The sequence below is a fragment of the Aspergillus stella-maris genome, assembly GCF_047715825.1.
Source record: "Aspergillus stella-maris strain CBS 113639 unplaced genomic scaffold BDV14scaffold_2, whole genome shotgun sequence".
Classification (NCBI taxonomy): Eukaryota; Fungi; Ascomycota; class Eurotiomycetes; order Eurotiales; family Aspergillaceae; genus Aspergillus; species Aspergillus stella-maris.
In genome coordinates, this window is record NW_027396796.1 from 993,883 (window position 1) to 1,020,676 (window position 26,794).

At 51.2% G+C, this 26,794-nt stretch overlaps 8 protein-coding genes across 8 annotated transcripts; 3 read left to right on the forward strand and 5 right to left on the reverse strand.

The window, feature by feature from the left end:
• Positions 1 to 76: 76 nt before the first annotated feature.
• Positions 77 to 5,637, reverse strand: BDV14DRAFT_163528 (ubiquitin-protein ligase RKR1). The gene is made up of 6 exons (XM_073767058.1): positions 5,185 to 5,637; positions 4,742 to 5,135; positions 2,961 to 4,686; positions 2,067 to 2,911; positions 918 to 2,014; positions 77 to 857 (listed from the first exon to the last, which is right to left on the reverse strand). The coding sequence occupies exons 1-6, from the start codon at positions 5,491 to 5,493 to the stop codon at positions 336 to 338; spliced, it is 4,893 nt and encodes a 1,630-aa protein (XP_073633539.1). The 5' UTR covers positions 5,494 to 5,637; the 3' UTR covers positions 77 to 335.
• A 180-nt stretch (positions 5,638 to 5,817) lies between these two features.
• BDV14DRAFT_45521 (TFIIH/NER complex ATP-dependent 5'-3' DNA helicase subunit RAD3) lies at positions 5,818 to 8,404 on the forward strand. The gene is made up of 3 exons (XM_073776806.1): positions 5,818 to 5,848; positions 5,912 to 6,368; positions 6,420 to 8,404. Exons 1-3 carry the CDS (start codon positions 5,832 to 5,834, stop codon positions 8,319 to 8,321), a joined length of 2,376 nt encoding a protein of 791 aa, XP_073633540.1. The 5' UTR covers positions 5,818 to 5,831; the 3' UTR covers positions 8,322 to 8,404.
• On the reverse strand, positions 8,405 to 8,842 carry BDV14DRAFT_45522 (uncharacterized protein). The gene has a single exon (XM_073776807.1). It carries the CDS (start codon positions 8,713 to 8,715, stop codon positions 8,488 to 8,490), a length of 228 nt encoding a protein of 75 aa, XP_073633541.1. The 5' UTR covers positions 8,716 to 8,842; the 3' UTR covers positions 8,405 to 8,487.
• On the reverse strand, positions 8,487 to 14,022 carry BDV14DRAFT_45527 (DNA-directed RNA polymerase I core subunit RPA190). The gene is made up of 4 exons (XM_073776808.1): positions 13,765 to 14,022; positions 13,200 to 13,688; positions 10,368 to 13,146; positions 8,487 to 10,313 (listed from the first exon to the last, which is right to left on the reverse strand). Exons 1-4 carry the CDS (start codon positions 13,947 to 13,949, stop codon positions 8,727 to 8,729), a joined length of 5,040 nt encoding a protein of 1,679 aa, XP_073633542.1. The 5' UTR covers positions 13,950 to 14,022; the 3' UTR covers positions 8,487 to 8,726.
• A 135-nt stretch (positions 14,023 to 14,157) lies between these two features.
• On the forward strand, positions 14,158 to 16,179 carry BDV14DRAFT_45543 (U4/U6-U5 snRNP complex subunit PRP3). Its single transcript, XM_073776810.1, has one exon. It carries the CDS (start codon positions 14,287 to 14,289, stop codon positions 16,057 to 16,059), a length of 1,773 nt encoding a protein of 590 aa, XP_073633543.1. The 5' UTR covers positions 14,158 to 14,286; the 3' UTR covers positions 16,060 to 16,179.
• Positions 16,180 to 18,374, reverse strand: BDV14DRAFT_45542 (RNA-binding snoRNP assembly protein NAF1). Its single transcript, XM_073776809.1, has one exon. It carries the CDS (start codon positions 18,305 to 18,307, stop codon positions 16,301 to 16,303), a length of 2,007 nt encoding a protein of 668 aa, XP_073633544.1. The 5' UTR covers positions 18,308 to 18,374; the 3' UTR covers positions 16,180 to 16,300.
• Positions 18,375 to 18,535: 161 nt separating this feature from the next.
• On the forward strand, positions 18,536 to 22,364 carry BDV14DRAFT_186851 (Alg9-like mannosyltransferase family-domain-containing protein; the record flags this gene model as incomplete). Its single annotated transcript, XM_073770877.1, has 7 exons — positions 18,536 to 18,603; positions 18,654 to 20,121; positions 20,168 to 20,408; positions 21,106 to 21,193; positions 21,254 to 21,306; positions 21,392 to 21,515; positions 21,593 to 22,364. 7 exons carry the CDS (start codon positions 18,536 to 18,538, stop codon positions 22,362 to 22,364), a joined length of 2,814 nt encoding a protein of 937 aa, XP_073633545.1.
• A 321-nt stretch (positions 22,365 to 22,685) lies between these two features.
• BDV14DRAFT_195269 (exonuclease V) lies at positions 22,686 to 26,497 on the reverse strand (the record flags this gene model as incomplete). Its single annotated transcript, XM_073772136.1, has 4 exons — positions 22,686 to 24,226; positions 24,319 to 24,783; positions 25,435 to 25,826; positions 25,947 to 26,497. 4 exons carry the CDS (start codon positions 26,495 to 26,497, stop codon positions 22,686 to 22,688), a joined length of 2,949 nt encoding a protein of 982 aa, XP_073633546.1.
• Between the last annotated feature and the right edge of the window lie 297 nt (positions 26,498 to 26,794).

Here is a 26,794-nt window from a genome sequence, read left to right on the forward strand (position 1 = left end):
ATGGGCGGGGTTCTTAGTAACAACGCATAGTCTGTCGCAAATCTGCATGTCATTTTGATGGTGTGTTTGAGATGGCCTTATTGTTTATTTTGATTTTATTGATGCAGCGCGTTTGTTTATTCGTATCTATCGTTGCATTGTATATTCAGGTCTAATGCTTGATCAAACTCCCCTTCTTCCTTACTTCAACCACCACCTATAAAAACACCAGACATACGTTCCAACCAACTTTTCCCTTCCAACCGCACCACACCGTACATGCATCCATCTATATACTACCCATATACCTAAGACAACCCAAATAACTCTCACAGAACCTCCACGTTTTAATTTGCTCAAGCAAACGTAAACTGATTCCGGCAAAGCGGACAAGTACTCTGGTTCGAGCTCTTGAACCAGCGGAAGAGACAAACAGAATGGAACGCATTCTTGCAAGTCGCGCACCGCTTGTTCGGTGTCTGCATATCCGTTGAAATAACAGAGTAACAGATAGCGCACTCGCTCTGGCCCTTCAATGCACCCTGAACGTTTCGTCTGAATGCTAACAGTCCGTCTTCGAGGTTGCCGTTGCTGAACATGATTACTCCCTGGATGGTTAGGAGCCATGATTTCCACTTCTTCTCGTCGACGAGGACGCGCGAGCGGGAGAGGACGAGGGCTGGGTGGAGTGGGTAGGCGGGAGGTAGGGTGATTGTTATCGCGACGGGAGGGGATTCCTCATCAACGGGGATTGAGGCGATAATTTCGGCTGTTTTGGAGGAGACCTTTACGCTCAGCGGGCGTTCTTCGTCTTGTTCTTGGGTTTGAATCCAGGTTGTTGCGCGCTCGAGGGAATCCGTTATCACTAGGGGAGAAATCTAGTTCAGTGTTAGTTGGACCATACCTTGCTATATCGAGGTTGAGGTGAGTAGACTTACATATTTCTCCGTCCAGGTTTCCACAGGTCCCTTAATGCGCTTCTTTGCGTCGATCCACCAGGCTTTCGTGAGATTGGCGAGATGTCGCAAGCAAAGGAAGTACAGGTGGATGAGTAGCCACTGGATCTCCTTCTCGTAGGTCTCCGACTGGTCGAGGTCGAAGGAGCGGACATCCTGTCTCGATGCATCCACGAGCTTGCCGTGTCCCTTTTGAAGGAAATCAAACATGAACTCGAGGAGCGCGGGTAGAACATCATGCTCCTTAACATTAAAGGCGTACTGCTCCTGGAGTGTAAACGATGCGTTGGCGAAATGATCAAAGACCAACTTCCAGCTAAGAAGGTATGATCGAATATCGGCCCATGTCTTATCATCGCCATATGAGAGGGATATTGACTCCATAGTCGGTGCACCCAATAACAGGGAGATCAACTCATAAGGAAGCTTAACCTCTGTTTTCGACAGTGCCACATCAAATGATACCTGCTCTTGCATGCTGGGGATATAACGGTGAAGAAGAGTGTAAGCAGTGTGCTGGAGGACAAGGCTGTGAGCTGTAAGGAGAGGATAAACCCGGTTGACATCTTCGATGTTGCCAATCGGCATGGTCTTAATCAGGCGACACAGGCGGTCGACTGTGAGGTCCCGAGGTAAGTGGAAGGTAGTTGAGGAATCAAATTTCCAAAGAGTGGACGTCAGGACGTTTAATATTGCGGTCTTCCGTTCAGCCCAGATATCCTTCACATCATCGTTGCTGTCTTCGTCCTTGACTATGGACTCCAAGCAGCTGAAAAGTCTGTAGGATGAGTTGAGCACAGTCAAAGCGTCATCACCTCCACCGATATTCCGCCATGTGACACTAAGAAGTTCGAAGCAGTCTTCCCAGTGTGAGCCATACATTTCCTTCACGTATGGAAGAGCTAAGGTGAGACCCTTGAGGATTTCAGTCTTGAGGCTGAGAGAAGCCTGCTCAGACTGAAGACACTCGATCAAGTGCTTTACGAAGAATATCAGTCGCTGTGTTGGCATTGATGCCATTGGGTTGCTCTCTTCCTCATCGGAAAGAAGTAAACCGAGCAAAGCCAATTTGCGGAGGCCTCCTTACCGTTAGTTAAAAGCTACTCATGAGATCCGTATAGAATCACTTACCATTGTTCGTCGGATCCTCAACTTTCAACCCGGTGGAGTCCGCAACAAATTCGTTACAGATGCGGACACCAGCAGGGTTGGCCAGAATGGGACTTCGTAAGACGGCTGTCCAACTAGCAGAGCGAATCACATTGGCGCCTCTGATTTCCTTGCAGAATTGCGTTATGCCCTCAGAGGAATAACCAATGTCCGATGGATCCATGTCTTCCATAATTTTCGTGAAAGCTTCTCCAACCCTATAGGATGCAGGAGAGGTGTCATCCAGATGCTCCACCTTGTTCTTCCACACGGAAGCAAAGGCAGACGAAACTGGTTCCTCCGTTGAGTGAACCAACTGAGACAACGAAGACCAGGTACGGATGATTTTCCTCGCCTCATTGACGATATCGCGGTATTCCTCTCGCAACTCGTGGGTCAGTGACCCTGCAATGTAGTTATATCTCTCAATGTCCAGATCATCTTCAATAAGCTGCACCGCAAGAGGCAGGCTTGAAAACAAGACCTGGAAGCCTTCCATGCCAAGATGCTTGGTGAAGTCAAATGAAGATAACATCTTGACCGTAAAGTGAGTAAGTCGGAATGCAGCTGAGCATTGGTTCGAATCGCGCGCAACGTTCTCGTAGCGTTGAAAAAACGACTCGGACAACTCTCGGTCTACCAAGTGCACAACTCCCGAAAGAGGGCTCGTGATGGCGGTAGAGTATCGTGGAGGCAACTCCAGGAAAGGTTCCAATGCTTCCTCCCACATGTGCTGTGAGGGAAGAATATCTCTGGCCAGCTTGCTGACATCTTCCGGTTTGGAACTGCGCAGAAGTTCTTCACCGATGTCCAACAGCGATTCGATGCTAACTTTATTAGTCTTGACAAAGTTAAAAATGTAGAAAGTTCACTTACGACAAAGATTCCTCCTTTGCGTGAGCCAGGTTCTCTTGCAGAATCTCAAGACTTGCTTTGGTGCTTGTCTCTGCAACTGCTGACTTTTTCATCTGAGTGATCAATGACTGCGCGAGACTAGCAATCTCCTCCGACGGTAGCTCAGTCAAGAAGATTAACTTTCCGGTCATCTTCGATCCCTGGTTTCCAGTCTGGAACCGCTTGGCTGCGGCGGGAGCAGCCGAAACGATCTGCTTCAGACCCTGTAATGTGTTCGCGATTTCGTCATCCACGGACAAGTTATCAAGAAGAGAAAGGAATATAGAGTCTTCCAATTCCCCTTCACTCGTCGGGTTCTCTAGGGCTGAGATAACCACAGACCAATGCAACTGACTCCCTTTGCAAGCCAATTCCAAAGCGCGAATAATGAGTGGACCAATGATCTCTTTGTCGACCTCGTTCAAATCCAGACTTGCGAGCAATTTCTGAACAGCACTAGCGTTTGTCATCACATTTTCAAGCTGAGCAACTCGCTTGACAAGCTCCTCAAAACTGGAGGCAAAGCCAGGCCAAGAGCGGCATAGTAAGATGATCGAAATTAGCCTGTCACCACTAGGTGAGAACAAAAGCTCTGGAGCGTCCTTCTGGATGAAGTCCAGAAGTTCCTGAGAATGATGGGCGATTTGTGGGACTTTGCGCACAACCTCCTCGATGACGGCCGTCGCTCCATAAGGCTTGCCGTTGCGGGTTTGCAACACTTCCAAGCAGCTGTGTAGCAGCCCCAGATTCAGCTGTTCGAGAGTGTGCAGAACCTTTGGCTCCAGTTCTTGATCGGCAAGACGTGACAGGAGAGATTCCTCTAGAGAAAAGAGACGCCCGGCCTGAGCACATACTGCGTCCTGTGAAGACTTGAAATCCTTGGACTGCTCCGGCGATGAAAGTCGGACAGCTTCGATTAAATCATCGGAAAGTTTCGTCCACAGGTCATTGAAAGCAGTCTCATAACCGAAAGAAAACAGAGCCGTCAAATACTCGCTGCAAATAGACTCTGCCGATTGCCTAGGCAGTGTCCATTGAGATGCTTCTGGCTCTGGCATCACGTACTGCACAATCAAAGGTGATAGCTCATCGTGCAAAAGCTTTATCGTATCAGGTTCTGAAAGCCCTTGAGCGAGCCACATGGCAGTCTCAACGTATATCTTCCAGCCCAACGTTCGGTTCTGTAGCGGTTCCTCTCTCAATTTCAGCCCTTCATGGATTGCTTGCATTAGAGCTGTTGCGCTCGACAAGCCAATAGTATCGTCACCAGGAGAATTGGGATCAAGCTTTGCTAGGGTTTCTATGGGCACCAGCTGGAGCAGCTGGTAAATATTTGACCAGAACAGCCCCGGGCCGCCCTGGGACCCTTTCCGTATATACTGAAGTAACCTCTTCGAAGAGGAGGTCTTTCCGGTGTATTCGTCTGTCCATGCCTGAGGGCGCGCGGATGTCACATGCAGCAAAGCCTCTGAAAAGTCGGCGGCAGAGCCGAGTTGAGAGATGTGAAGGGATTTGCTTATCAGAGCCCCGCTGACAAGTCTCCAATCTAGTTCCTCTGGTTCTCCGGAGACAGCAGTTCGGATAAGCATGTATACCGAGCGACGAACAAAAGGGTCATCATGGTAGCAGAATGCCCATAATGACTTGCTTCCGAGTATGCCCTCTATGACTGCGATATCATTTTGCCGTTCTTCTCTTGTGGTGTTCCCTAGTCCCCGTGAGCAAAATTTCTACCAGATCAACGGGGTTGTAGATTAACGTACCCAATATGCGGTTGAACAACAAGAGTGCAGTTCCCACCACTCGGGCATACTTCGCCTCTGCATCTTCAGGGTTGACTGTTCGCTCGTCGCTCAGTGTGTGAGGAGTTTGCTGGAGAATGACATCATCGACGAATTCGAGGATGGAGCTCTGGAAGACCTTCCAAACACCCTTTCGCTTCTCATCAGTAGAAAAAACGCGCGTTACAGAATCAACCGCAGACTGGTGGACAGGCTTATCGTTGTCGTAGAGTCCAGCTAACCATGCTCCAACCACCTTGGGCAGGAATTTGGCAACCCGCTTCCCGACAAGACTAGCAATCGACCCTTGAGCTGAATGCGCACATTGCCTCACCCTGCGATCAATATCAGTTGATGCTCTGGGAAAGATTCTAATCTGTCCATGTTTAGCCTCTGTTCCAGTCGTTGGTGGAACATGGTCTTACCCAAGCTTCTAAGAACCCGTCATCAAGGGTACCCCCGTTTGTCGCTACATTCAAAACAAAGTTTCTTATATCTTCCAAGGCCTTCGTTCGAGTGACATCGTCCTTCTTTGAGAAGTTCTTGAAAGCAATCGCAAGTTGAGGGTCTGATAGCTGGGATAGATCCGGTGGCTCTGCCACATAAGTTAGAGAGGATCGCTCTCTCCCTTGGCCCGGTACAGACGAGGAAAACCCCCCAAATCCTCCAAATGCGCCGGCAGCAGCCCGACTGCTCGACGCCTGAGATTTGAACTTTTTGCTCATAGCAATCATGTGGGGTAGCGGGGTGAAATGAGAGACTCGCGAGCTGCGGCTCGAAAGGATAGGAATGAAAAAGAGAAGAAAGAAAAGGAAAGCGAAACTCAACCGAATGGTTCCTCTTGGCTCACTGTCATTCCAACAGTGATTCAATATAATGTTGCTCAACAGTTCAAGGCATTCCACGGCTTTGTCGGCGTCCTTATCGGGCTATCACGTGAGCTGGTGTTCGATGTGGTCATCGCTGGCCCAAACAGGATAAGCGCAACGCGGTCAGAGCGATCTGGAGCCTGAAAGAGGCGCTCAGTTCGACGACAGCCTGGATCTCTCCAGCTTCACGCTCGCCTCTCACAATGAAATTCTTCATTGAGTAAGTGCTGCTTGCTTTCGCGTAACTGGCTTCAAGTATCTAATAGCTTCTTTTCTTCCATAGTGACCTTCCTGTCCTCTTCCCGTATCCTCGTATATACCCAGAGCAATATGCCTACATGTGCGATCTTAAGAAGACCCTCGATGCCGGGGGTCACTGCGTCCTCGAGATGCCTTCGGGCACCGGAAAGACCGTTACTTTGTTGTCGTTGATTGTCGCATACCAGCAACATTATCCAGAACACCGGAAGCTCATCTACTGCTCCCGAACAATGTCCGAGATCGAGAAAGCATTAGCAGAGTTGAAAGAGCTGATGAAGTTTCGCACCGAACAGCTGGGCTATACTGAGGATTTCCGTGCCTTGGGTCTTACAAGTCGGAAAAACTTGTGTCTACATCCATCCGTCAAGCGGGAGAAAAGTGGTACGGTGGTTGACGCTCGATGCCGGAGTTTGACGGCTGGGTTCGTCAAGGAGAAGAAGGAAAAGGGCGAGGATGTCGAACTGTGTGTCTACCATGAGGTATGATATGAGGCTTCTGTGCGGATAGAATGCGCGGCTAACTGTGTCCAGAACCTTGACCTTCTCGAACCGCATAACCTCGTACCTCCCGGCGTCTTCACACTCGACGGGCTGTTGAACTACGGAGAACAACATAAGCAATGTCCCTATTTCTCAGCGCGGCGAATGATGCCTTTTTGCAACGTTATCATCTATTCCTACCATTACCTCTTAGACCCTAAGATCGCCGAACGAGTTTCCAAAGAGTTTTCGAAAGACTGCATCGTGGTATTCGACGAGGCACACAATATCGACAACGTCTGCATTGAGTCGCTCAGTATCGACATATCCGAAGATTCGTTACGAAAAGCTACCAGAGGTGCAAACAATTTAGAGCGGAAGATTCAGGACGTGAAGAGTTCAGATGCGGAGAAACTCAACAACGAATACATGAAGCTTGTCGAAGGTTTAAGAGAGGCCGAGCAAGCTAGAGACGAAGACCAGTTCATTTCAAATCCTGTTCTTCCGGATGATTTGCTGAAGGAGGCTGTTCCAGGAAACATTCGGAGAGCGGAGCACTTTGTCGCCTTCCTCAAAAGATTTATCGAATACCTCAAAACCCGAATGAAAGTCACTCACACCATATCAGAAACACCTCTTTCCTTCTTAAACCATGTCAAGGAACTGACTTTCATTGAACGGAAGCCATTGAGGTTCTGTGCCGAACGTCTTACCTCACTCGTCCGGACACTGGAACTTGTCAACATAGAGGATTATCAGCCACTGCAAGAAATTGCGACATTTGCAACATTGGTTTCGACATACGACAAGGGGTTTCTGTTGATCTTAGAGCCTTTCGAAACAGAGGCCGCAACGGTACCTAATCCTATCCTGCACTTTACATGCTTAGATGCCGCCATCGCCATCAAACCTGTATTCGATCGATTTAGCTCAGTTGTCATTACGTCGGGTACCTTATCACCACTCGAGATGTATCCTAAGATGCTGGGCTTCACGACCGTCATGCAAGAATCATATAGCATGTCGCTTGCCCGACGATCATTCCTTCCCATGATCGTGACTCGCGGATCAGATCAAGCGCAAGTCTCATCTGGATTCCAAATCCGAAACGACCCAGGTGTTGTCCGAAACTACGGCAACATTGTCCTCGAGTTTTCCCGCATCACACCCGATGGAGTCGTCGTGTTCTTCCCGTCCTACCTATACATGGAGTCGATCATCAGCATGTGGCAAGGCATGGGCATCCTCGATTCAATCTGGAACTACAAGCTCATCCTCGTCGAAACCCCCGACGCCCAAGAATCATCTCTCGCCTTGGAGACATACCGAACAGCATGCTGTAATGGCCGAGGCGCGCTCCTTTTCTGCGTCGCGCGTGGAAAGGTCTCTGAGGGTATTGATTTCGACCACCACTACGGCCGAGCTGTGCTCTGTATTGGCGTCCCCTTCCAATACACCGAATCACGAATCCTTAAGGCTCGTCTTGAGTTCCTGCGCGAAAACTACCGCATCCGCGAGAATGACTTTCTCTCTTTCGATGCAATGAGGCACGCAGCACAATGTCTGGGTCGTGTCCTGCGAGGCAAGGACGACTATGGAGTCATGGTTCTCGCGGATCGGCGCTTCCAGAAGAAACGAAATCAGCTTCCGAAATGGATTTCTCAAGCTTTGTTAGAGAGCGAGACGAATCTCAGCACGGATATGGCTGTTGCGACGGCGAAGAATTTCCTACGGACTATGGCTCAGCCTTTCAAGACGAAGGATCAAGAGGGTATTTCGACTTGGAGTCTTGCGGATCTGGAGAAGCATCGCCAGAAGCAATTGCAGGAGGCTGAGAGGGTACAAAGAGAAGAATTTGCCCACGGGAATGGGACGAACGGGACACACAATGTGGTGAGAGATGAGTTTGATGATGATATCGATCAAGATCTTGTCATGATGGACGCGCAGTGATCTATTCTCTACTTTATCTGCTTGATCAAAATACTGCTTGCTTCTTTGCTCTTCCGCTGCTAAAAAAAAAAGGCTGGGAACAATTTGCATGATACCATGGCGCTTGGTGTTTTCTCTACTCTACTTGGGAATGACAATATAAGATATATCTAGATTCAAGCACAATTCATATTCTATCTAATCTTAACTTCACCAGGTATAAAATGCTTGTAGATTGATTAAACAAAATTTGATATGACAAGGAAACTTTTTGATTTCCGCTTAACAAAACTCCAGAGTTCATGGGACACATCAGGAACAGAACTGCGTGCGTATCGAACAAAAATCGGCCCTGAGAAACATGTACAACGGCTGAAAAGAACATACACGATGACGAAGAACAGAAGACGAACATGAAGATCAAATCTATGCAACAGGGGCAAGGACATCAAAGGCACCGGTACCGACGTTTCCGGTACGACCGACAACAATCCTACTACTGGGGTTATTGAGGTTATCCCAGTCGCGCTCGAGGACAGCCTCCTTGAGGAAACCGACTGTCGTCTCGAAGGACATTTTCGCCAATGGGGAGGAGATATCCTTGACGAGCTGGTTGCGGTTGAAGGCACGGAAGGCACCGGAGTGAGTCATCACGTCACCGATGAGGTTCAGGTGGCGGTTATCGACGGAAATACTGTGACCCTTGAAAACGGCGTCCATTTCACGAACGATGGATGCGCGGGCAGCCTCGACACCGTAGTGGACGAGCATGTGCTCGATCGAGTTCGTGTAGAGGGTGTGAGGCGTAATGATGTCTTGGTAGTCGCGCATGGCGAGCAGGTTGACACCGTCGGTGACGACGCAGGCGGGCTCACCCTTGGCCGTGTCGGCCTCAACGAATGTACAGTTTCCGAGGCCGGGGATGGACTGGATGACTGCGGTGCGAGCGGCGTTCTCGACGAGGGGAAGGAGGAGGAGCTTAGGTGTTGCAATGTCGTACTGCAGCTGGATGGTGCAGGAGTTGCCCTTGTGTGGGTTGAACTTGAATTGCGTGACTTCGGCGAACTTGCCCTTGACGTCGTCCTCGCGCATCCTCGAGTCCTTGGTGTGGCCCTCTTCATCTGACTCCGCGTCGGAGTCGGAGTCTGATGAATCGTCCATCTCGACATCGCGGGTCTCGTCGGCATCATCGTCCTCTTCCCGCGCGTCCGTTTGACGAATCATTCTCTCTTCGTCGTCTTCGGGGCCCTCGTATGAGACCTGATTCGACCGGTTGTTGGCTCCTCTGGATCTCTTGGCGTCATCTTCGTCGTCCTCAACATCGTCATCAGGGGGTTGCTCTTCATCGTCACCACCTCTGGGAGCTTCCTCGACGGTGCCAACAGAGACACCGATCTCGGGCTGGGCAGCAGAGCCGCTCAATGACTTCTCGTCATGACGCTTCTTCAGTTCAGACTTTGTGAGCTTCACAAGTCGTGGAATGAACTTGTGCTGAAGAGTTGCTTGCACATCGCGGATGGTGATGGCATATTCAGCGGTGTATTCTTCGGCAGGGAACAACGAGATCTCAATATCATAAATCTTTGCCTTCGTGCTGCCAGAAGAGATTCTCTCCTTGATTTGAATCTTGTCGACGACTTCGGCGATACTGAGCTTGCTGATGGCCTTGGCGAATCTCTCACCGTGCTCCTTCGGCAGCTCCTCGTTCAGGACGAGGGTCATTGTGGGTGTCATGATCTGTTTGCTGGCTGTCATGACAATTTCACGAAGACGAGGGATACCTAGTGTCACGTTCTTTGCCGAGTGACCTGCCAAGTGGAAGGTGTTGAGTGTCATTTGAGTGGATGGTTCACCAATAGACTGTCCAGCAACAATACCAACAGCCTCACCAGGGTCAACAACCGAGTTCATGTACTTCATGTTCATCAAGGAATCGAAGAAGCGTTTAGTCAAAAATCCCTCAGTACTCTTCTTCTTGTCCTTGAAGATCTTGTTCTTGTTTTCGTCCTCAAACTAAAGCATGTCTATTAGTATCAAGGCAACCGAAAAACGGAGAATAGAAAATACCTTTTTAAGCGCCTGGGAGAACAGTTCGGAGGTACTGCCCATGTTACCTCCCGGAGGATAATGTGACAGGACAGGGTCCATGGCATCCAGCTTTCCGGTCTTGCGCACCTTCTTGATGGCTTCCTTGTGCCATTCCGTCACAGCCGCCTTTTCGAGGTTGTGATAGTTAGTCTGGAAGTTGACCTGCTCCTGGATGGAGGCATAGTTTGACGCCAAGAAGTCAAAGTCCTGGAGGTGAACTTGTTTCGTGATGTCAAGACCATCCTCTCCATACAAGAACTGGACAATCGAGCCGTCAGAGCTCTCGCGTACTGAGGAGTCGTACTCCGCGCGCAGGCCCTCCATACCCTTAATCAAGCAACGCTGCAGGTAACCGGATCTGGACGTCTTGACGGCCGTATCAATGAGACCCTCACGACCGGCCATGGCGTGGAAGTAGTATTCTTGGGGTTTAATACCAGTCAAGAAACGTCCGTAGACATAACCACCAGCCATGGGGTTGGTGTCGAAAGCCCTAAAGCAGGGTAGGGTCTTACCACTGATCATTACAGGCACACGACGACCTTCCAGAACTTGCTGACCCAAGTTGCAAGAAATCAGGTTAGCGTTGACAGCGGAACCCTTGGCTCCCGTAACAGTCATAGACTGCATTTGGTTCCAAGGGAAAGGCTTCGCGAGACCACGTGGAAGACAAGCCTTGGTAATTTCTGTCGACAGCTGCGCCGATCGAGCGTTCGACACACTATCAAGGCCGCTTTGCTTGTCATCATCGCGCAACACTTCTTCAAGACGACGTCGGAGTTCGGCATCTTCATCAGGCACCGTAGTCTGGTCAAGCGTCACGTATTTCAACGCAACTTCGCGGCCCATCTGCGGTCCCTCCTTGAGCTTCTCCTTACGCATACGGTTTCCCTCCTGGGTTAAGCGAAGATCATCGATACCACAAGTGAAGGCGCGCATGTTCAGGTATCTCGTCAAAAGTCGTCCAAGAATACTGAGCAACTTTCCTGCAACACTGTGGCCGTAGATTTCGTGAATAGAGTCGATCAAACCACCTGCGGTGGGTCCAATTTGCTTCTTATCCAGGATACCGCAAAGCAGCTCTCCATCCTTGAATAGGACTTGGTCTTCTTCGTTACCCTGTCCCCAGCGGTCTCCAGGTGTCGAGGACTTGCTCTTCAGGTTGAGACCTGCTCTCTTGGGAGGCATGATGTTCTTGAGGATGGTGGTGATGATTTGTTTTCCGGTCCAGAGAGGCTTCGGTCGGATGATAGTCGGGTCAACGACCTGAATCCTCTCCGACACTGTGTGGGAGTTTTCGGGTCGCAAGCAGCTGTAGAGAAGCTCATGATACTCCTCCCTGTCGAAGAAGGCGTCACGACACGTGAACCAGGTGCTCATCGAAATGTGATCTTGAATCAAACCACGAAGGGGCTTTCCAGAAGTAGCAACAAGGTATTGGTGGTCTGCGTCTGCAAGTGTCATCGCTTCCGTCCGAGCAAGCTCGTTCTGTGGGAAATGCATGTTCATCTCGTCACCGTCAAAATCCGCATTGTAAGTGTTACAGTTGGCGTAGTGCATGCGAATTGTCTTTTCGTTCGGAAGTACACGAGCCTTGTGACCCATGATGGAGGGTTTGTGCAGTGTCGGCTGTCGGTTCATCAAGACGATGTCTCCAGTTGTGAGATGACGGTAAACCTTCTTGTTGCGTGAACCCTTGATCCTCCAGTTCGACGGCGCAAGAAGCTGGTTGGCCAAGGCTATCCGCTCGTCGAGACTCTTGAATTTGAGGTTGGTGACTTGGCCAAGCTCATTCTCAATAGCCATAGCACCGGGGTACTTCTCGGGGCCGTTAATGACTGCTTGCTTCAACTCCCAAAAGTTGTGGTTGGTGACAGGCTCCGGGTAGGTCAATCTCATCGCAAATACCATAGGCACACCAATCTCGTTTGTTTCAATGTTAGGATCGGGTGAGATGACACTGCGAGCAGCAAAGTTGACACGTTTACCCATCATGTTCTTTCTGAAAAGACCTTCCTTCTTTTCCAGGATCTGCTTAATGCCGTTTGCAGCCTTTAGTGCCGCGGCGCCGGTAGCACCGCTTCGGTCACGATCAATCAAGCCGTTGACAGTATCCTGCAATTGAACAATCGCGTGTAGAAGGTCGCGGTAGTCGCGCACCCGACTGACTGAATCAGAGCCCTGGTTTTGTCTCTCTTTGCTAATCTGATTGATGAAATCGCAACCCTTCAGAATATTCGTTAATGGACCGTTTTGCTGTGCCTCCATGACACCACCCGCCTGCTGGACGACAGCAGGTCGATACTTGTTTGGCGGAACCATGATACTCTTAATAAAGAACATATCTGCAGTGACTCGAGACTCTTTGGCGGGCGTAGGCCGCGAGTTGTACACGAGATTCAGAAGCTCGGTCTCTTTCTCAAACAGTAGAGTGATCGCAGCGTGGACCTCCGAGGAGGGCAAATATTTCTGGGTATCGCCAGCGCCTTGCTTTCGGTTGTCAACCTGCTCAACAACCGCATTACCGCGAGAAATTTCTTCTTCTGCTCCATGAGTCTCAGAGGTGACACTGGCGGTGTCAGATACATCATTCGCGGCCGCTTTCTTCTCCTTGACGTTGAGTTTCTTCGCTTGCTGGAGGAGAATCAACGGATTCGGAATCTGCAATCCGGCTTGTATCATGGCTTGTCGAGCCTTTTCCGAGAAGGGCTTGCGGAAAATTTTAGAGGCGCGATCTTTTCGGTAACCTGGCGAGATACTTTCGATCGGGTCAGTGAAAAATCACAAAAGAAGAATCGAGTAGCAACATACCCACTGCAGCTGCAACACTTTTTGGCAGCCACGAGATCCTTGAAGAGCTCTTTGATCAAGTCCCGTCTTTTCTCCGTAGCGAGAGGGTTTTTTGCTCCAGCCAGTATGCTCTTCAGCGCTCCAGTTCCCTGAGCTTCCCGTATGCACCTCTTGACATAAGCATTTCGGCGAGCGATTATGTCGTCTTCGTCGTCATCTTCTTCGTCAGATCCGTCCGCATCCTTGGTTTTCTTAGAGCCCGATGTCTTTGCCCCCATAGAATCGATGACTGCCACTCCTTCAACGAGTCCATATTGTAAAAGGCGCAACTTGCAGACGTAAGTATTGATCTGTGTTCGAGCCATTTGGAAGCGATGGCAGAAAACGCATTGCGCTCGCAATAAGCGGTAGAGCTGGTCGAGATGTGTCACGTTATAAACATGTACTGGAAGCTCGATATGTCCGGGGTGGCCAGTGCAAGACCAAGAACTCTGGCGACATGTTGTGCAGCTATATAGTGTTAGCTTTTTCATGCGGAGAATTGCGGCGCAACAGCAATAAGAATTCGTAAAGAGGGAAAGCATACACATGATCGCCCCATGCACCCAGCGCAGGATCGTATAAGCCACCAGGCACAGGGTTGTTGAATGAATCCAATGTCGGAGTATTATGGATTCGCTTGACGGAGGTCGCTTTGATATCTTTGTCGGAGTAGGTATCAAAGTTAATACCCGCGATTTGCGAGGCCACGGGACGTGCGAAAGTCGCCATTGTCCCTGTACCAGCGCCTTGAGCAGCGGAAAACGCCGGCGGTGCGAATTCTTTTGTAAAGCCGATTGCTGGCGGAAAAGCGAAATGCGGGAGCGACGATCATGAAGCTGCGAAGAAAAATTGTCCCGGCTTTTTTTCTGCCGCCCGGAACCGCCTTCACCAGATCTCGGCCCAGTCTCCAGAGTCCCGCATCACGCTTTGCTGAGCTCCACGCACTCCCAACTTTTGGTCTTTCCAACATTCGTCGATCGCCTTTTCGACCTCCTTCGTGACACTTGTATTCCGACAGCACTTTTCTGTTCCAGTGGGTGAGTCGAGACCCTCTGTCTCTAGCGCCATGGCGGACATGTCAGGCAGCGGGCTGAAGCGGCCTCACCCTGAGGATGAAGACAACAACGCGCATAAACGACCTCGTTCGAATCATGGATCTCCTCATCCTGGTCAGGGCGCCCCAGCTGGGGGTGCTGTTGACATCGCGAAGGTCGTGGCAGAAGCCAGGGCGAAAGCTCAAGCTGTTCGCGACAGATTGATGGCAGAGAAACGAGTATCGGCATCACCTTCACCAGCACCAACAGGATCTAGCCCGAGCCCTGCACCTCCTGCTGCTAGCTCCAGTATGTCGCGATTGGAACAGATGAAAGCCCGAGTAGCAGCTGCAACCGGGCGATCGCAGGCAGTCTCGCAACGACCCAGCGCTCCTACCCCTCCACCACCGCCTCCACCTTTCGAAGACGAAGAAGCCGAGATGCCCTTGCGTGGCCGAGGTGGCCTTGATGTTGGTCTGCATCCTGCGCTTCTTTCGGACACTCTAGAGTACCGAGGGGCAAAGGGCCGGCCGGGGCAAGCGAGAAACCGCAGGACCGACTCACCTGCGGTGGGTGGTAAACCGGATCGAGCTGGACTTGATCTTTCGGGACCGTCTATTGAAGAGATCAAGAGCAACCCATACTATGATCCTAGTCTCGGTCCAAAAGCCACGATCTCCAAGCCGCGACAATCGCGCCAACTACTTTTCAACCAGAAGGGCAAATACATACAACAGGCTGCAGCTCTTCGTCGACAGGCCCAGCTGGAGGCTATGAAGAAGCGCATCGCTGAGCGCGCGCGGCAGGCCGGTATTGATGAAGACTTGGACGTGGAAAAGGCATTCATGGTGCCAGCTCCACCAGCGATTGAATGGTGGGATGAAAACTTAGTGGACGGACCCGACTATACGGCGATCGAAAACGAAAACAACCTCAAAATCGACACCGACGATTCTATTGTTACTCTCTACGTACAACATCCGGTGCTCCTCGAGCCTCCTCAGGAGAAGTTGAAACCACAACAGAAGCCGATGTATCTCACCCAGAAGGAGCAAGCCAAAATTCGCAGGCAAAGACGAATGGCGGACCTGAAAGAGCAGCAAGCAAAGGTTCGCTTGGGTCTCGAGCCTGCCGCACCGCCAAAGGTCAAGAAATCGAACCTTATGCGCGTGCTAGGTGAACAGGCTGTCAAGGACCCCACAGCCGTGGAGGCGCGGGTCAACCGGGAAATTGCAGACCGACGTGAACAGCACGAAGCTACCAATGCGGAACGCAAACTCACTAAAGAACAACGCCATGAAAAGCTCGCGCGACAGCAAGAGCAGGACGCCGAGAAGGGTCTTTTCATGACAGTATACAAGATTGACAGCCTCGCAAACGGCCGTCACCGATTCAAGGTCAGCAAGAACGCGGAACAAAATGCCCTTACTGGTGTTTGCGTTATGCATCCTAAATTCAACCTCGTCATTGTCGAGGGGGGTACCCACTCGATCAACAATTACAGAAAGCTCATGGTGAACCGAATCGACTGGACAGAGAATGCAGGGCCGGGTGCCGTACGGGAGGGCAATCGCGAAGCGCAAGCATCGTGGCTCGCCGCTGAGGATGAGAAGGGTGAACTGAGAGATCTCAGTTCCAACACTTGCACGTTACTTTGGGAGGGTCAAGTCAAGGGTCGAGCATTCCGCAAATGGCTCGGTGCTCGAATCTGCGAGACTGACTCCAAGGCGAAGGATGTACTGGCACGTGCTAAGCTGGAGAATTTCTGGGTCTTGGCGAAGAGCGCAAAGCAGAGCGAGTTCTAAGGAGGTGTCATTATACCACCCCGACGATGTCTTACAAGTATAGCGAGAAATTCATGTAATAGTAGACGCAATGAGAATACCCATGCAAACTCCATTATCGACAATGGTATCCTGAATGGCATCTCAAGTAGACCTAAACTTTTCCCTAACCGATCCGAACCCAACAATGCAAGTCACAAGATGCAAATATATCCTCCTTAGATCAAATAATTATGTATCTTGATATCAACCGAAAGCCAAATCACGACCTCGGCGGCCATTGGTTGTTGCCACCACTCAACTGCCTCAGCAGATCCAACTGCGCCTTGACCTGATCAAAGTTCATAGTTTGAGCCTGTGGTTGCGCGGCCCCAGGTTGCTGCGGCTGTTGTGGCTGGGCTTGAGCAGCCTGAGCCTGAGCCTGCTGGTACTGCTGCTGCTGTTGCAGGGCAGCCAGGAACAAAGGGTTGATATGCGGCGTAGGCGACATTTGCCCGTAGGGGTTCGGCTGCTGGAATGCTTGCGCTTGTGGGTATGGCATTTGGAAGTTGAACGGCGCTGTCGGGAGGGCGCCTTGGGTTTGGGGCTGGGCGTAGGGTTGAGGCTGTTGAGGTGGGTAGGAGGGGTATTGTTGCGGGGCGTTGTAGGGCGGGTATTGCTGTTGTTGGGGTTGGTGGTGTTGATGTTGTTGGTGGGAGTCTGATCGGTCTTGGTGGTGGTATGGCTGGCGATCGTGATGCGATTGTCCGTGTCCATGGCCGTGATGGTGGTCTCTGCCACCGCCCCTTCCACGTCCACGTCCACCGCGGCCACGGTCTGAGCCTCGTCCGCGTCCTCTGCCACCGCTGAAGCCGGAATGTCTGTCTCCTTCAACGGGGGCATCATGGCGCATCATCTCGTGCAGATTCTTAGGTCGCGCAAGCGGCGTGTAGCCATCGTCAGGGACGTTATCGTCGTAGTTGAGCTCGCTCTGGCTGAGCTTTGAAGGACCAGGTCCGCCTCTTCCAGTTTTTCCTCCTGCGCCACCGTCTTGATTCTTCGCGCCCTTGCGCTCCTGGCGCTTCTGCTTGAGTCTCCTTCTATACTCTGCTTCTTGTTCGTCGTCGGAGAACTCTATTTCGTCTTCGGCGACTTCCTCGTCGTGGAAGTTGGAGGCGTCGCTTCCCTTAAGACCCTTGAGTGGCTGGGTGAAGACGAAGGTGGAGTGTTGCTCGACGTAGTAGACCGTAGTACCTCTGGAAAGACCGCGCTCTTCGACCTCTGGCGTGGTCGCGAACTTCACAGTGTACAGTGGGTTCTCGACTCGTCCTATTGTCTCCGAAACGACACCTGCAATGCGTCGATCTTCAAAGCAAAGGAGTGAGCCGGACTCGAGGACCTGGTATTCTCCGGTGACGTTCGCCGCAATGAGGACTGTGTTCTCAATGACGGCCTCGACATTTCCGAGGAGCACAATCTTCATTTCAGGCGTAACGGTGACGTCTGGAATAGGCAGGACTTCCTCTGGAACCTCGTTTGCTGTCTTGAGACCACCGCCAGATTTACCCCTTCCCTCGCCTTCGTCGTCAGAGCCCATCTCTCCTTGCATGAGGATGCGCGCTTGTTCTTCGGCGCTCAAGATCGGGTAATCTTCGTCTTCGTCGTCGCTGTCGGAGGAATCTGTGGAGGAATCGTCTGACGAAGACTCGTATGGTGAAGAGTCTATTTCCCATTCAGGGTGCTCCTCCTCTTCCTGTTCCTCGGCTTGCGCAGGCGCAGCAGCTTCCGTCTCAGCAGGAGCACCGGCACTATCCTGCAGTTCCGACTGAAGTTGTTGCTTTTCTTGTTCGACTTCCATCGCATCTGTGCCGCCAACGGCTGGTCCCTCTAGCGCTTCGTTCTTTGCTTCTGTTTCATTGGGCGCAACTTGAGCCGGTAGTTCCCTTGCATCTTCGCTGGTGACCATCGCGTCGGGATTATTTGCGCTCTCATTGGCGGGTTCGTTCTGGCTGGTCTGATCCTTGAGACTATCGTTGACCAAGCTCAATCCGGGAATCAAGGACGGAGGATTCGAGGTTGGGGGCGCTTCGGCAGCCGGTGCCGCAGTGGTCTCTTCTGTCTTTTGCTCCGTAGCCATCGGGGTCCCCGTACCCAGCGGGGTGTTGTAGAAATCGCTTCCATCGTCTGCTGGGGTCGATGCGATGGGTGGCGTATCTATGGTGCAGGCTCGTTTGGCTGGGGGTTCCTCAGGGGCAGCCCCGGGAATGTTCTGGTTAATGGGTTCCGTCATCCTAGTGACAGAAGGCTCTGAAAGAGAAAAAAGTCAAATTTTTGCAAAATCGCAAAGAGTGTGCAATGTTCGTCGAGGAATTTGCACGGGAATTTTTTTATGGAACTGCCACAAATGCCGTCGCGGCCGCCGGACCAGCTTCTTATCGATAAGCCGCATACGTTTTCGTGGCCGCTTCGGCTCCGCGTCTCTACTCGATCATGCATTGATCCTGTACATAATTGCAAAATGCCTCGAAAAGGAGTCGAGGTTCCTTCTGTGCCGCAGGGGCAGGCGGCACCGCGGACAAAGAAACGGTAAACACAACTATCAATCATCCAATTGTCCCGCTAATGCGATGCGACAGCCCACCTCCGCCTCCGTTCTACCTTCCACTAAACATTACACTCTACGTCTGTGTCATATCGAACGGTATCGCGGCTTTCCTCGCGCCAATCCAGGACTGCGATGAAGTCTTTAACTTTTGGGAGCCGACACACTACTTAGACCATGGGTACGGTCTCCAAACATGGGAGTACTCTCCAGTGTACTCGATCCGAAGCTGGCTATACATCTCCATCCATGGACTCGTTGGGAAGATCGGCTCCTTCATGGTCAGCAGGAAGTCCTCGGAGTTCTACTTCATCCGATTCTTCCTCGCTATGATATGCGCTGGCTGCCAAACCAGGTTATACTCCGCCATCTGTCGCACTCTGAGCCCGAGGATCGGGCTGTTGTTCCTCATGCTCGTTGCGTTTAGCCCGGGCATGTTTCATGCCTCGACCGCTTTCCTTCCCTCCAGCTTCACGATGTACGCGTCAATGTTGGGTCTCGCTGCTTTCCTGGATTGGAGAGGTGGACAGAAGACGGCACAAGGGATTATATGGTTCGGCCTCGGTGCGATCGTCGGATGGCCTTTCGCCGGGGCTCTCCTGCTCCCCCTTCTTTTCGAAGAGATCGTTATTGGATTCATCGCAGGAAACATGGGAAAGGTCTTCTTCGATGTTCTGAATGGTTGCCTCGGGTGCTTGGCGATCCTGGCTGCAGAAGTCGCCGTTGACTATACCTTCCTTCGAAAACTTACCATTGTGCCGTGGAACATCGTCGCCTATAACGTATTCGGTGGTGATGGTAGAGGACCCGAGATCTTCGGTACAGAACCATGGACATTCTATGCGAGGAACCTCATCCTGAACTTCAACGTGTGGTTTATCTTTGCCGTCCTCGCGGCACCCTTGCTATTCTTGCAGGCCATATTCCGCTCTCAGACGACGAACAAGGAGACACTTTTGAGGACCGTCACCCTACTTTCGCCCTTCTACATGTGGCTGGGAATCTTCACCCTGCAGCCTCATAAGGAAGAAAGGTTCATGTACCCGGCATACCCATTCCTCGCCCTTAACGCGGCGATTGCGTTTCACATGGTCCTGTCATATATTGGATCCGGCAACCCCAAGGAGCTGATCGGAAGGGTCCCTGCGAAATTAAAGCTCGCAGTGGTCATGTCTATCATATTGACTGCTATCAACGGCGGTCTTCTCCGGACTCTCGGTATGGTTACTGCGTACGGCGCTCCATTGAAAGTCCTGCAGCCACTGGAAAAGCCAGACATAGCTCAACCGGGCGACTCGATCTGCTTTGGTAAGGAATGGTATCGCTTCCCATCATCTTTCTTCCTACCAGATGGCATGCGAGCGAAGTTCATTCAGAGCGAGTTCCGAGGCTTGCTTCCTGGTGAGTTCAGTGACGCTCCCGGCTATTCAACTCTACTTGAAGGGACATCGCGGATACCAGAGGGTATGAACGACCTCAACAAGGAAGATGCAGGAAAATACGTAAGTTCTTAGCCTACTCCAAGCTTTTTCAATGCTGATCCCTCAGACCGACATCTCCCAATGCTCATTCCTTGTCGATTCATACTTCCCCGGCCGCGAACCCACCGCGCTGGAACCCGACTACATCCATGACGAGCAATGGGAGAAGCTCTCCTGCGCATCATTCCTCGATGCCTCACAAACACACCTTTTAGGCCGGCTCATCTGGATCCCGGATCTCCCTTTCATCCCAGACCGATTTAGACGGAAATGGGGTCAATACTGCCTGCTGCGGCGCCGCGCCGACAGTCCTGAAACCGTGTAAAGTAGATTATATCAACTTGAACAATTCACAAGGCATAAAGCAGCGATGCGCCAATGCCATTTTGTTGCACATATCCGTACGTTCACAACGCTCAGGTGGCACAACCAAGACTCATGCGCCACTTTACCGCATGGGGTAAAAAGATCCCCGGCCTCCGCAGAGACCAGTCGATACTGATATGTACTGATAAGACCCCCTCGTTGCTCCTTGCTCCCTGCATTGATCAGGACCATTCGCGGGGGAATCTTAGTTGATATCGATTATAGACTACGCTGGTCGCATCCGATTAACAGAACGGGCAATCAGTCCAGTATACCTACTTCAGCATACCGTATATAACTGAACCATGGTCTTCAACTCGCAACACCGATAGAATGCTATCACAATCAATTAACTATCTTATCTCCAACACATCATGTCTCCGAGCTTAGACCTGGAGACCTTGCAGGTCCAATTTGCTCAGTACCATGTTAGAACTGTCGCTGTTGCTTCCGCCATAACGACACTTTGTATCTGGTTCCTTGCTACAGTTCTCTGGCGACGGAGTACATCTAAGCAACAGTCAAAGTCTCCGACGAAATTTAGTAAACCTACCAGGAAGTGGGGAAGTACGTTTTCTCCGTATACATTCCAGACAAGAGGAAATAGCTAATGGTCAACCTTAGAATGGACACCCTCAGATTTCAAACGTCCCCCAGCATCACCATACCCAGACTGGGACGTCGAGACTACAAAGCCGATTCCTTACCGACCATTTAGATATGGACCGTACGTGCACATCCTACTTTAATTGTGATTCTCGAAAAGGATTTACTAAAAGATGCGCAGGAAATACTTCATAACGATGGGCCTTCGAAGCATGAAGTGGGATGAGTGGATTGGTAAGATATCCACCCAGCTAGCTAGCCCTACCTCTCATATCACCATAATAATGGCAAGTGACAATAGCTGACCAGTATGGTATAGAACTGGACAACCACTTCCCCCGCTACCACGCAGACAAAACCCGCCGCCTGAAAGAACGCGGCGAGAAATGCTACCATACACATCCAGACGCATACCCTGCCGCACTGGAACTGCTTGATGAACTGTACATCTTCCTTCCCGCCCTGCTTCCCTCCCTTCAATCTCAAAAACACATGCTAAGTCACCATCCAAAAATTATAGAGCAGAGTACCTCCCCCAACGCTATCCCACCCTCTACACCCGCACAAAAACCGGCCTCTACAACACATACACAAGAACCGAAACCCCAATCCTTCTCCGCCCCCTCCCACCAAATACCGACCCCATGGCATTAGCCAGTACGCTAATCCAAGACGACATCGCCATAATGATTGAGCGCCCCGACGGCGAATACTACCTGTTAGCAGGCTGCATCCTACTCGCCGGATTCTGGCGACTAAGCGATAAACTCGGCATGCGGCTATCAGACATCCACACATCCGGCGACGTCCCCGGCTACAAAGAGAAATTGGAAAAAGGCATGATGAACTTTTTCAGAAGATTAAAGCCCGAGGACCCCGTTGTTAGGAATAATTATTTTATTCAGGTTGATGACGACTTAGCCTGGTCTCATTCTATTGGAAACGAAGATAGTGAGAGTGTATCGTGGGGGACAGCGGAGAAGGATAAAGCCATCCAGCACCATTTTTTCCGCAGCGAGAGGCAGTCTGTTCGCCGGTTGCCGAGGAGCGGAGGGGTGGTGTTTACGATCAGGACTTATTTTGAGCCGGTTACGGGTTTTGTGAGTGAGCCGTTTGTTCCTGGGCGGCTGGCTAGTGCGATTCGGTCTTGGGGGGATGATGTTGCGAGGTATAAGGGGAGGGAGAAGTATGGGGGGGTGTTGTTGGAGTATCTTGATAAGAAGCATGAGGAGCAGGTTGCTAATGGGTTGGAATTGGAGAAGGAGGAGGAGGTTCGGAGTTATCCTTTCTAGACCATGACCAGGTTGAGATGGGTGTTGATGGCATGATGTGATGAGTTATGTCTGAGATGCTTAGGTAGGTTCTTCAGTGTACATAGGTATATTTAAGTGATGAATTTTGAAGGCAAGGCCTCCCGATACTGGATATTTGCTTATTCCTAGTGTGCATGATATGATAAAGTAGAATGAAACCCATCCAACAGCTAAATACCAACGCAAAAATGCATATCTCAAAAGATAAGATGAGATGAGATAGAGATGCAACCATGAAGCCAAACGCCATCAACCCAAAAAGAGCACCTGGTATGCTTCAAAATCCACCAGCAGGTGAAATTAAACCGGCTCCCACCCCTTCCTCCTCGCATAATCCCACTCCCTCTCCTGCCGCCACTCACACTCATCCTTAAACTCACAAATACGGCACTTCCAAGCCTCCATAACCTCCACGCCCCTAGGCGTCCTCTGCCCGCGCCACCAACTCATCTGGTCTTCAACATAACTATCCAACGAGGTCGGATCAAACAAGAACGATCTAGATCCGAGAACTTTAGGCGTGAGATCTGCCGTCGCAGCAGAGGAGATATATTTCGCTGTTAAAAGCGGAGAAAGGATAGTGGGATATGCTTCTAGCATGTTCGGTTGGAATTCGGAGGGGATGGAGGGCGCGACGGATGTATGTTGAAGGGTTTGTGGGAGGAAGGTTAGCCGGATTTGGTCTTTCATGAGAGACCATAGGCGCGTGAGGTTGCTATGGGCTAGGAGGACGGAGGTGGAGTCTTGGCTTGCGGGGGGTGGTGCGTTTGATTCTCCATCTGCGGAGGATGAGGATTGCGAGAATGTGTCGTGGCTTGTGCCTGAGGAGTTGTGGCCCTGCGTGAGGGCGTCTTCGGGTGTGGGGATGTAATCTGGATCGAACTCGAGCGAGGAGAGAGCGTCGAAGAAGCGGTCATTCAGGGAACCAACTTCAGCAATGAACGCATCGGTGAATGGCTTCTTAGCGTCAAGGCCGTATCTTGACGCGAGGGTGTCAATCGTAACGTCATCACTCAAAACCATGCGGTTAAGCATATGATAGTAAAGCTGCAACTGGAGCAGTGTCGGTCTAAACGACGAACTCTTGACCGTCGGCGTGCCACTACTTCCCTTCGTCTTGATATCCGTCATATAGATTCTCGGGATATGCTGCAACTCAGCAGAAGACTGGCTGCTGGCCGGGTCCTCCACAGCCTCAGCCTCCACCTCGTATGTCGAAAAATCATCAAGCCTCTTCCCGCCACCGGCAGAAAGCAGGTAATCCGTCAGCGACATCTGGTACTCAGGCATGACAGCCCTCGACGCCGCAATTTCAGCATAATGCGATGCCGCCGACGCTTCAAGCTTCGGATTCGGACACTCGTATGACAACTGGTCAATAATCCCATTCACCAGCTCACCATCAATAAGACCCCAAACCTCCATTTCCCGCGTAATCCCAAACTCCCTGAGCGTCCTTAACCCCTGTATAATATTCCATATCCGGAGCGCAAGCGCATCCTCCTTCGTCGTGATTTCCACAGGAACAGTCGTATAAATCTCATCCTCCAGCGTCTTATGTATCGTACTCCCCTTCTTCATCGCGGCAGTCCTCTTCTTCCGTCCATGCTTCGTAAGCGTATACCAATACTGCACCTCGCACCAAGAAGGCGAAACCAAATCTGTAACAGAAAAGGCCTTATTCGGCGGTCGTCTGAACCGCTCAACAGGCGTGCGCTCATCAGTTATAGCGCATTCCTTGGAATCGCCTCCTTCACTCTCGGCTTTGATCCTTTCCTGCTCACGCGCTATATCCCGTTCTCGCTGGCGCTCTCGGCCTTCGGTAGAATCAGGGTGCTCTACTAGTCGCTGGCGTCAGAGTCAGCGTTCCCTCACCCGAAGCAGCCAACAGCAAATGTAGAGAAGGGGGAAGAGGGGAAGAAAGAAGACATACCAACCGCGGCCCCGCCGAAGACCCCGACAGGGACCCAGCCCATCTGATGATTTGCGGCGTCTGACAGAGCCCCTCCGGCCTTCTGCACCTGCCAGACAGGAGCCTTCCGCTCGCGCCCGAGAACCCGCGGCGTGCGATCCGGTACATCTTGTCCTAGGTCTTCGATGTCTGTTACCGTTGCTCCAGGGCCGAGGGGAGATACTGGTGCTGAAACAGGGAGCGGTGCGGGGATTCGGACGAATGCAGGGAATCGGGCTTCTCGCGTCGGGCTGAGATGATGCTCTGCTTGAAGGTGTTGAGGCGGCGGCGGCAGATATGTCGCGCTCACGGGAGGTGCAGGCGCAGGCACAGGCGCGTCGACTTCGGCGAGGAGTTGATTCAGCAAGTCGGTTTCATCGACACTGAAGTCTGATCCGTAGTCGCTGCTATTGTCATCGAATTGTTGTGGTGGTGGACATGACATCCCTGTGTGGCAGTTGTTAGATTAATGCAAAAGCAGAGACCGCGGAAGGCGAAGGTCTCGACTCGGAGCCTGAGGATGTGGAATCGCGGAACGTCATCTTTAGGTGGATGGGCGACTTACTGCTTGATTGTAGGCAGTTCACATGGCGGGGGGTATTTTGAGGGATTTTAAGGTCTTTACGACAAAAAGCGAGGATACAGGTTTAACTAGAGTTCTAGGTTGAAGGTATCGCGGTTAGGCTGCCAGTGGTGAAGCTCAAGCTCGGTGGTACTCGGGGAATCGCGAATCACCGCGGAGCCATTACGAACTACTCAGCCTTATACAACAAAACAGGCACAACCGCGCTGCGTTATTCCCAAAAAAAAAAAATTTCAAATGCTGATCTCACTTACTAACATTTTCTTTGGTTCATAGAAATGAAAGTCTTCTCCAGAGGGTATTCTGTCGCGGCTCGTGCTTCTATCAATGACCATGGCACAACAGCCAAGGACTCTATGTATGATTCTATCACTATCTACAATGCAATCCAGGTATAAGTAGTCTATAAACAAACGCAAAATACCAGCAATCCAAACCCTCTATGCAAGAACCAGCCCGCCAAAACCCTGAGAAGCACTCTTCTTAAAATTAATCAAACTAAGCCCTCATCCCACCCCCAACCAGCGACGAAGCCCGCTCCGTCCCATTCGCTTCCTCTTGCTCAAGACTAACAGCTCTCGCAGCTCTCTGGTTCAACCAAGACAGATAAGTCTGCCACCCGACCGCGATGCATCCCGAAAACACGTTTCTGAACTGCGGCGGCACATACATGAAGCTGAATGCCGTGACGACGGGCCAGAATTTCGCACTGTTCACGATACTCCGTGGGAGTGCGACTTTGAGACGTTCATATGTTTCGTATAGTGAGGCGCCCGAGAGAAGAGAGTGTACAGAGAAGAAGTAGGTGTTAAAGACGGGGGTAAAGACGACTTGCTGGACGACGACTTTCGTTAGGATGGAGAGGGGTTTCGAGGCGAAGTTGAAGGAGTTGTGTAGGAACATGAACCTATCTCCTGTTAGTTACCACTCATAGAAGAGTATCTTGGGTGGGACGTGCCAGTTATAAGAAGGAATACTCGACCCAATCCCAACAACTAGATGCCGCAACGTTCGATAAGGGTCATACGTCGCTGCGAACCCTCCTTTCTCTTCTACTTCCTCTTCTACAACAACCTTATTCCCTTTTCCATCTTCCACAGTTTTACTAATCTTCTCCTTATCTTGCTCCGGCGGGAAGAAAAACTGCGCGCTCAAATCTCCGCACAGATAAATCACCACCGAGCTGCATAGCTGCGTCGTATAAGGTCTTTTCTCCTGGAACCGCGAGTATGATCTTCCAGCGCGCCCAACAGGCCCAGCCAGAATTCTCTGTCCTAGAGTCCGTGGCCCGGGTTGCGCGGGGACAGAGGGCGGTGCGGCTTTGGGTAAGGGCGGCAGGTGACTCGGTCCTTGTGACTGTGGTCGCGACTGCGTTTTTGGAGGCTGGACGGATGGATGTGAAGGCGTCGGAGCATCTGACTTGCCCTTCGGCGGGCAAGAAGAGCCGGTGTCAGGCTTCGGTGGTTGTGGTGCTGTTGACTCGCATCGTCTCGGACGTAAGCGCGGGGGAGCGACGGAGGATCGGGGAGACGGCGAGGGCGCGACAGTCGGTCGGCGGAGGAAGAAGGTCGTTCTCATTGTGTTTGCCGTGCGGCGCTCGAGTCGCGAAGTGTCAAGATCTGAATTTTCTCGTTCGAGGGTTTGTCGTCTAGTTCATAATTTGTAAGTTGATAATCTATGTTGAATATAAACGGTATCGGGTCGGCGAAAGAATGACAAGGCGTAAATGTATGTATAGACACGAGCTGCGGTGATAACGGCGTCCGAGGAGCAGCGACTAGAGTATTAGTATAAGAAAGAGTGGAGAGTGACTATGCTAGGAAAGAAAAGAAAAGGAAAGATCTATCGTTGGAGAAAAAGCATGTTGAAATTGAC

Excerpts from the sequence above, each read along its gene's own strand:
- BDV14DRAFT_45543 (XM_073776810.1), top strand. The coding sequence starts at position 14,287 with ATGGCGGACATGTCAGGCAGCGGGCTGAAGCGGCCTCACCCTGAGGAT.
- BDV14DRAFT_45522 (XM_073776807.1), bottom strand. The coding sequence starts at position 8,715 with ATGTTCGTCTTCTGTTCTTCGTCATCGTGTATGTTCTTTTCAGCCGTT.
- BDV14DRAFT_45521 (XM_073776806.1), top strand. Across the intron at positions 6,369-6,419 it reads AACTGTGTGTCTACCATGAG|AACCTTGACCTTCTCGAACC; the intron begins GTATGATATGAG and ends AACTGTGTCCAG.
- BDV14DRAFT_45527 (XM_073776808.1), bottom strand. The coding sequence starts at position 13,949 with ATGGCGACTTTCGCACGTCCCGTGGCCTCGCAAATCGCGGGTATTAAC. Across the intron at positions 13,147-13,199 it reads AAGTGTTGCAGCTGCAGTGG|TATCTCGCCAGGTTACCGAA; the intron begins GTATGTTGCTAC and ends CCCGATCGAAAG. Across the intron at positions 10,314-10,367 it reads TCTCCCAGGCGCTTAAAAAG|TTTGAGGACGAAAACAAGAA; the intron begins GTATTTTCTATT and ends GACATGCTTTAG.
- BDV14DRAFT_163528 (XM_073767058.1), bottom strand. The coding sequence starts at position 5,493 with ATGATTGCTATGAGCAAAAAGTTCAAATCTCAGGCGTCGAGCAGTCGG. Across the intron at positions 4,687-4,741 it reads GTTGTTCAACCGCATATTGG|GGAACACCACAAGAGAAGAA; the intron begins GTACGTTAATCT and ends CACGGGGACTAG. Across the intron at positions 858-917 it reads AAACCTGGACGGAGAAATAT|ATTTCTCCCCTAGTGATAAC; the intron begins GTAAGTCTACTC and ends ACACTGAACTAG.
- BDV14DRAFT_45542 (XM_073776809.1), bottom strand. The coding sequence starts at position 18,307 with ATGACGGAACCCATTAACCAGAACATTCCCGGGGCTGCCCCTGAGGAA.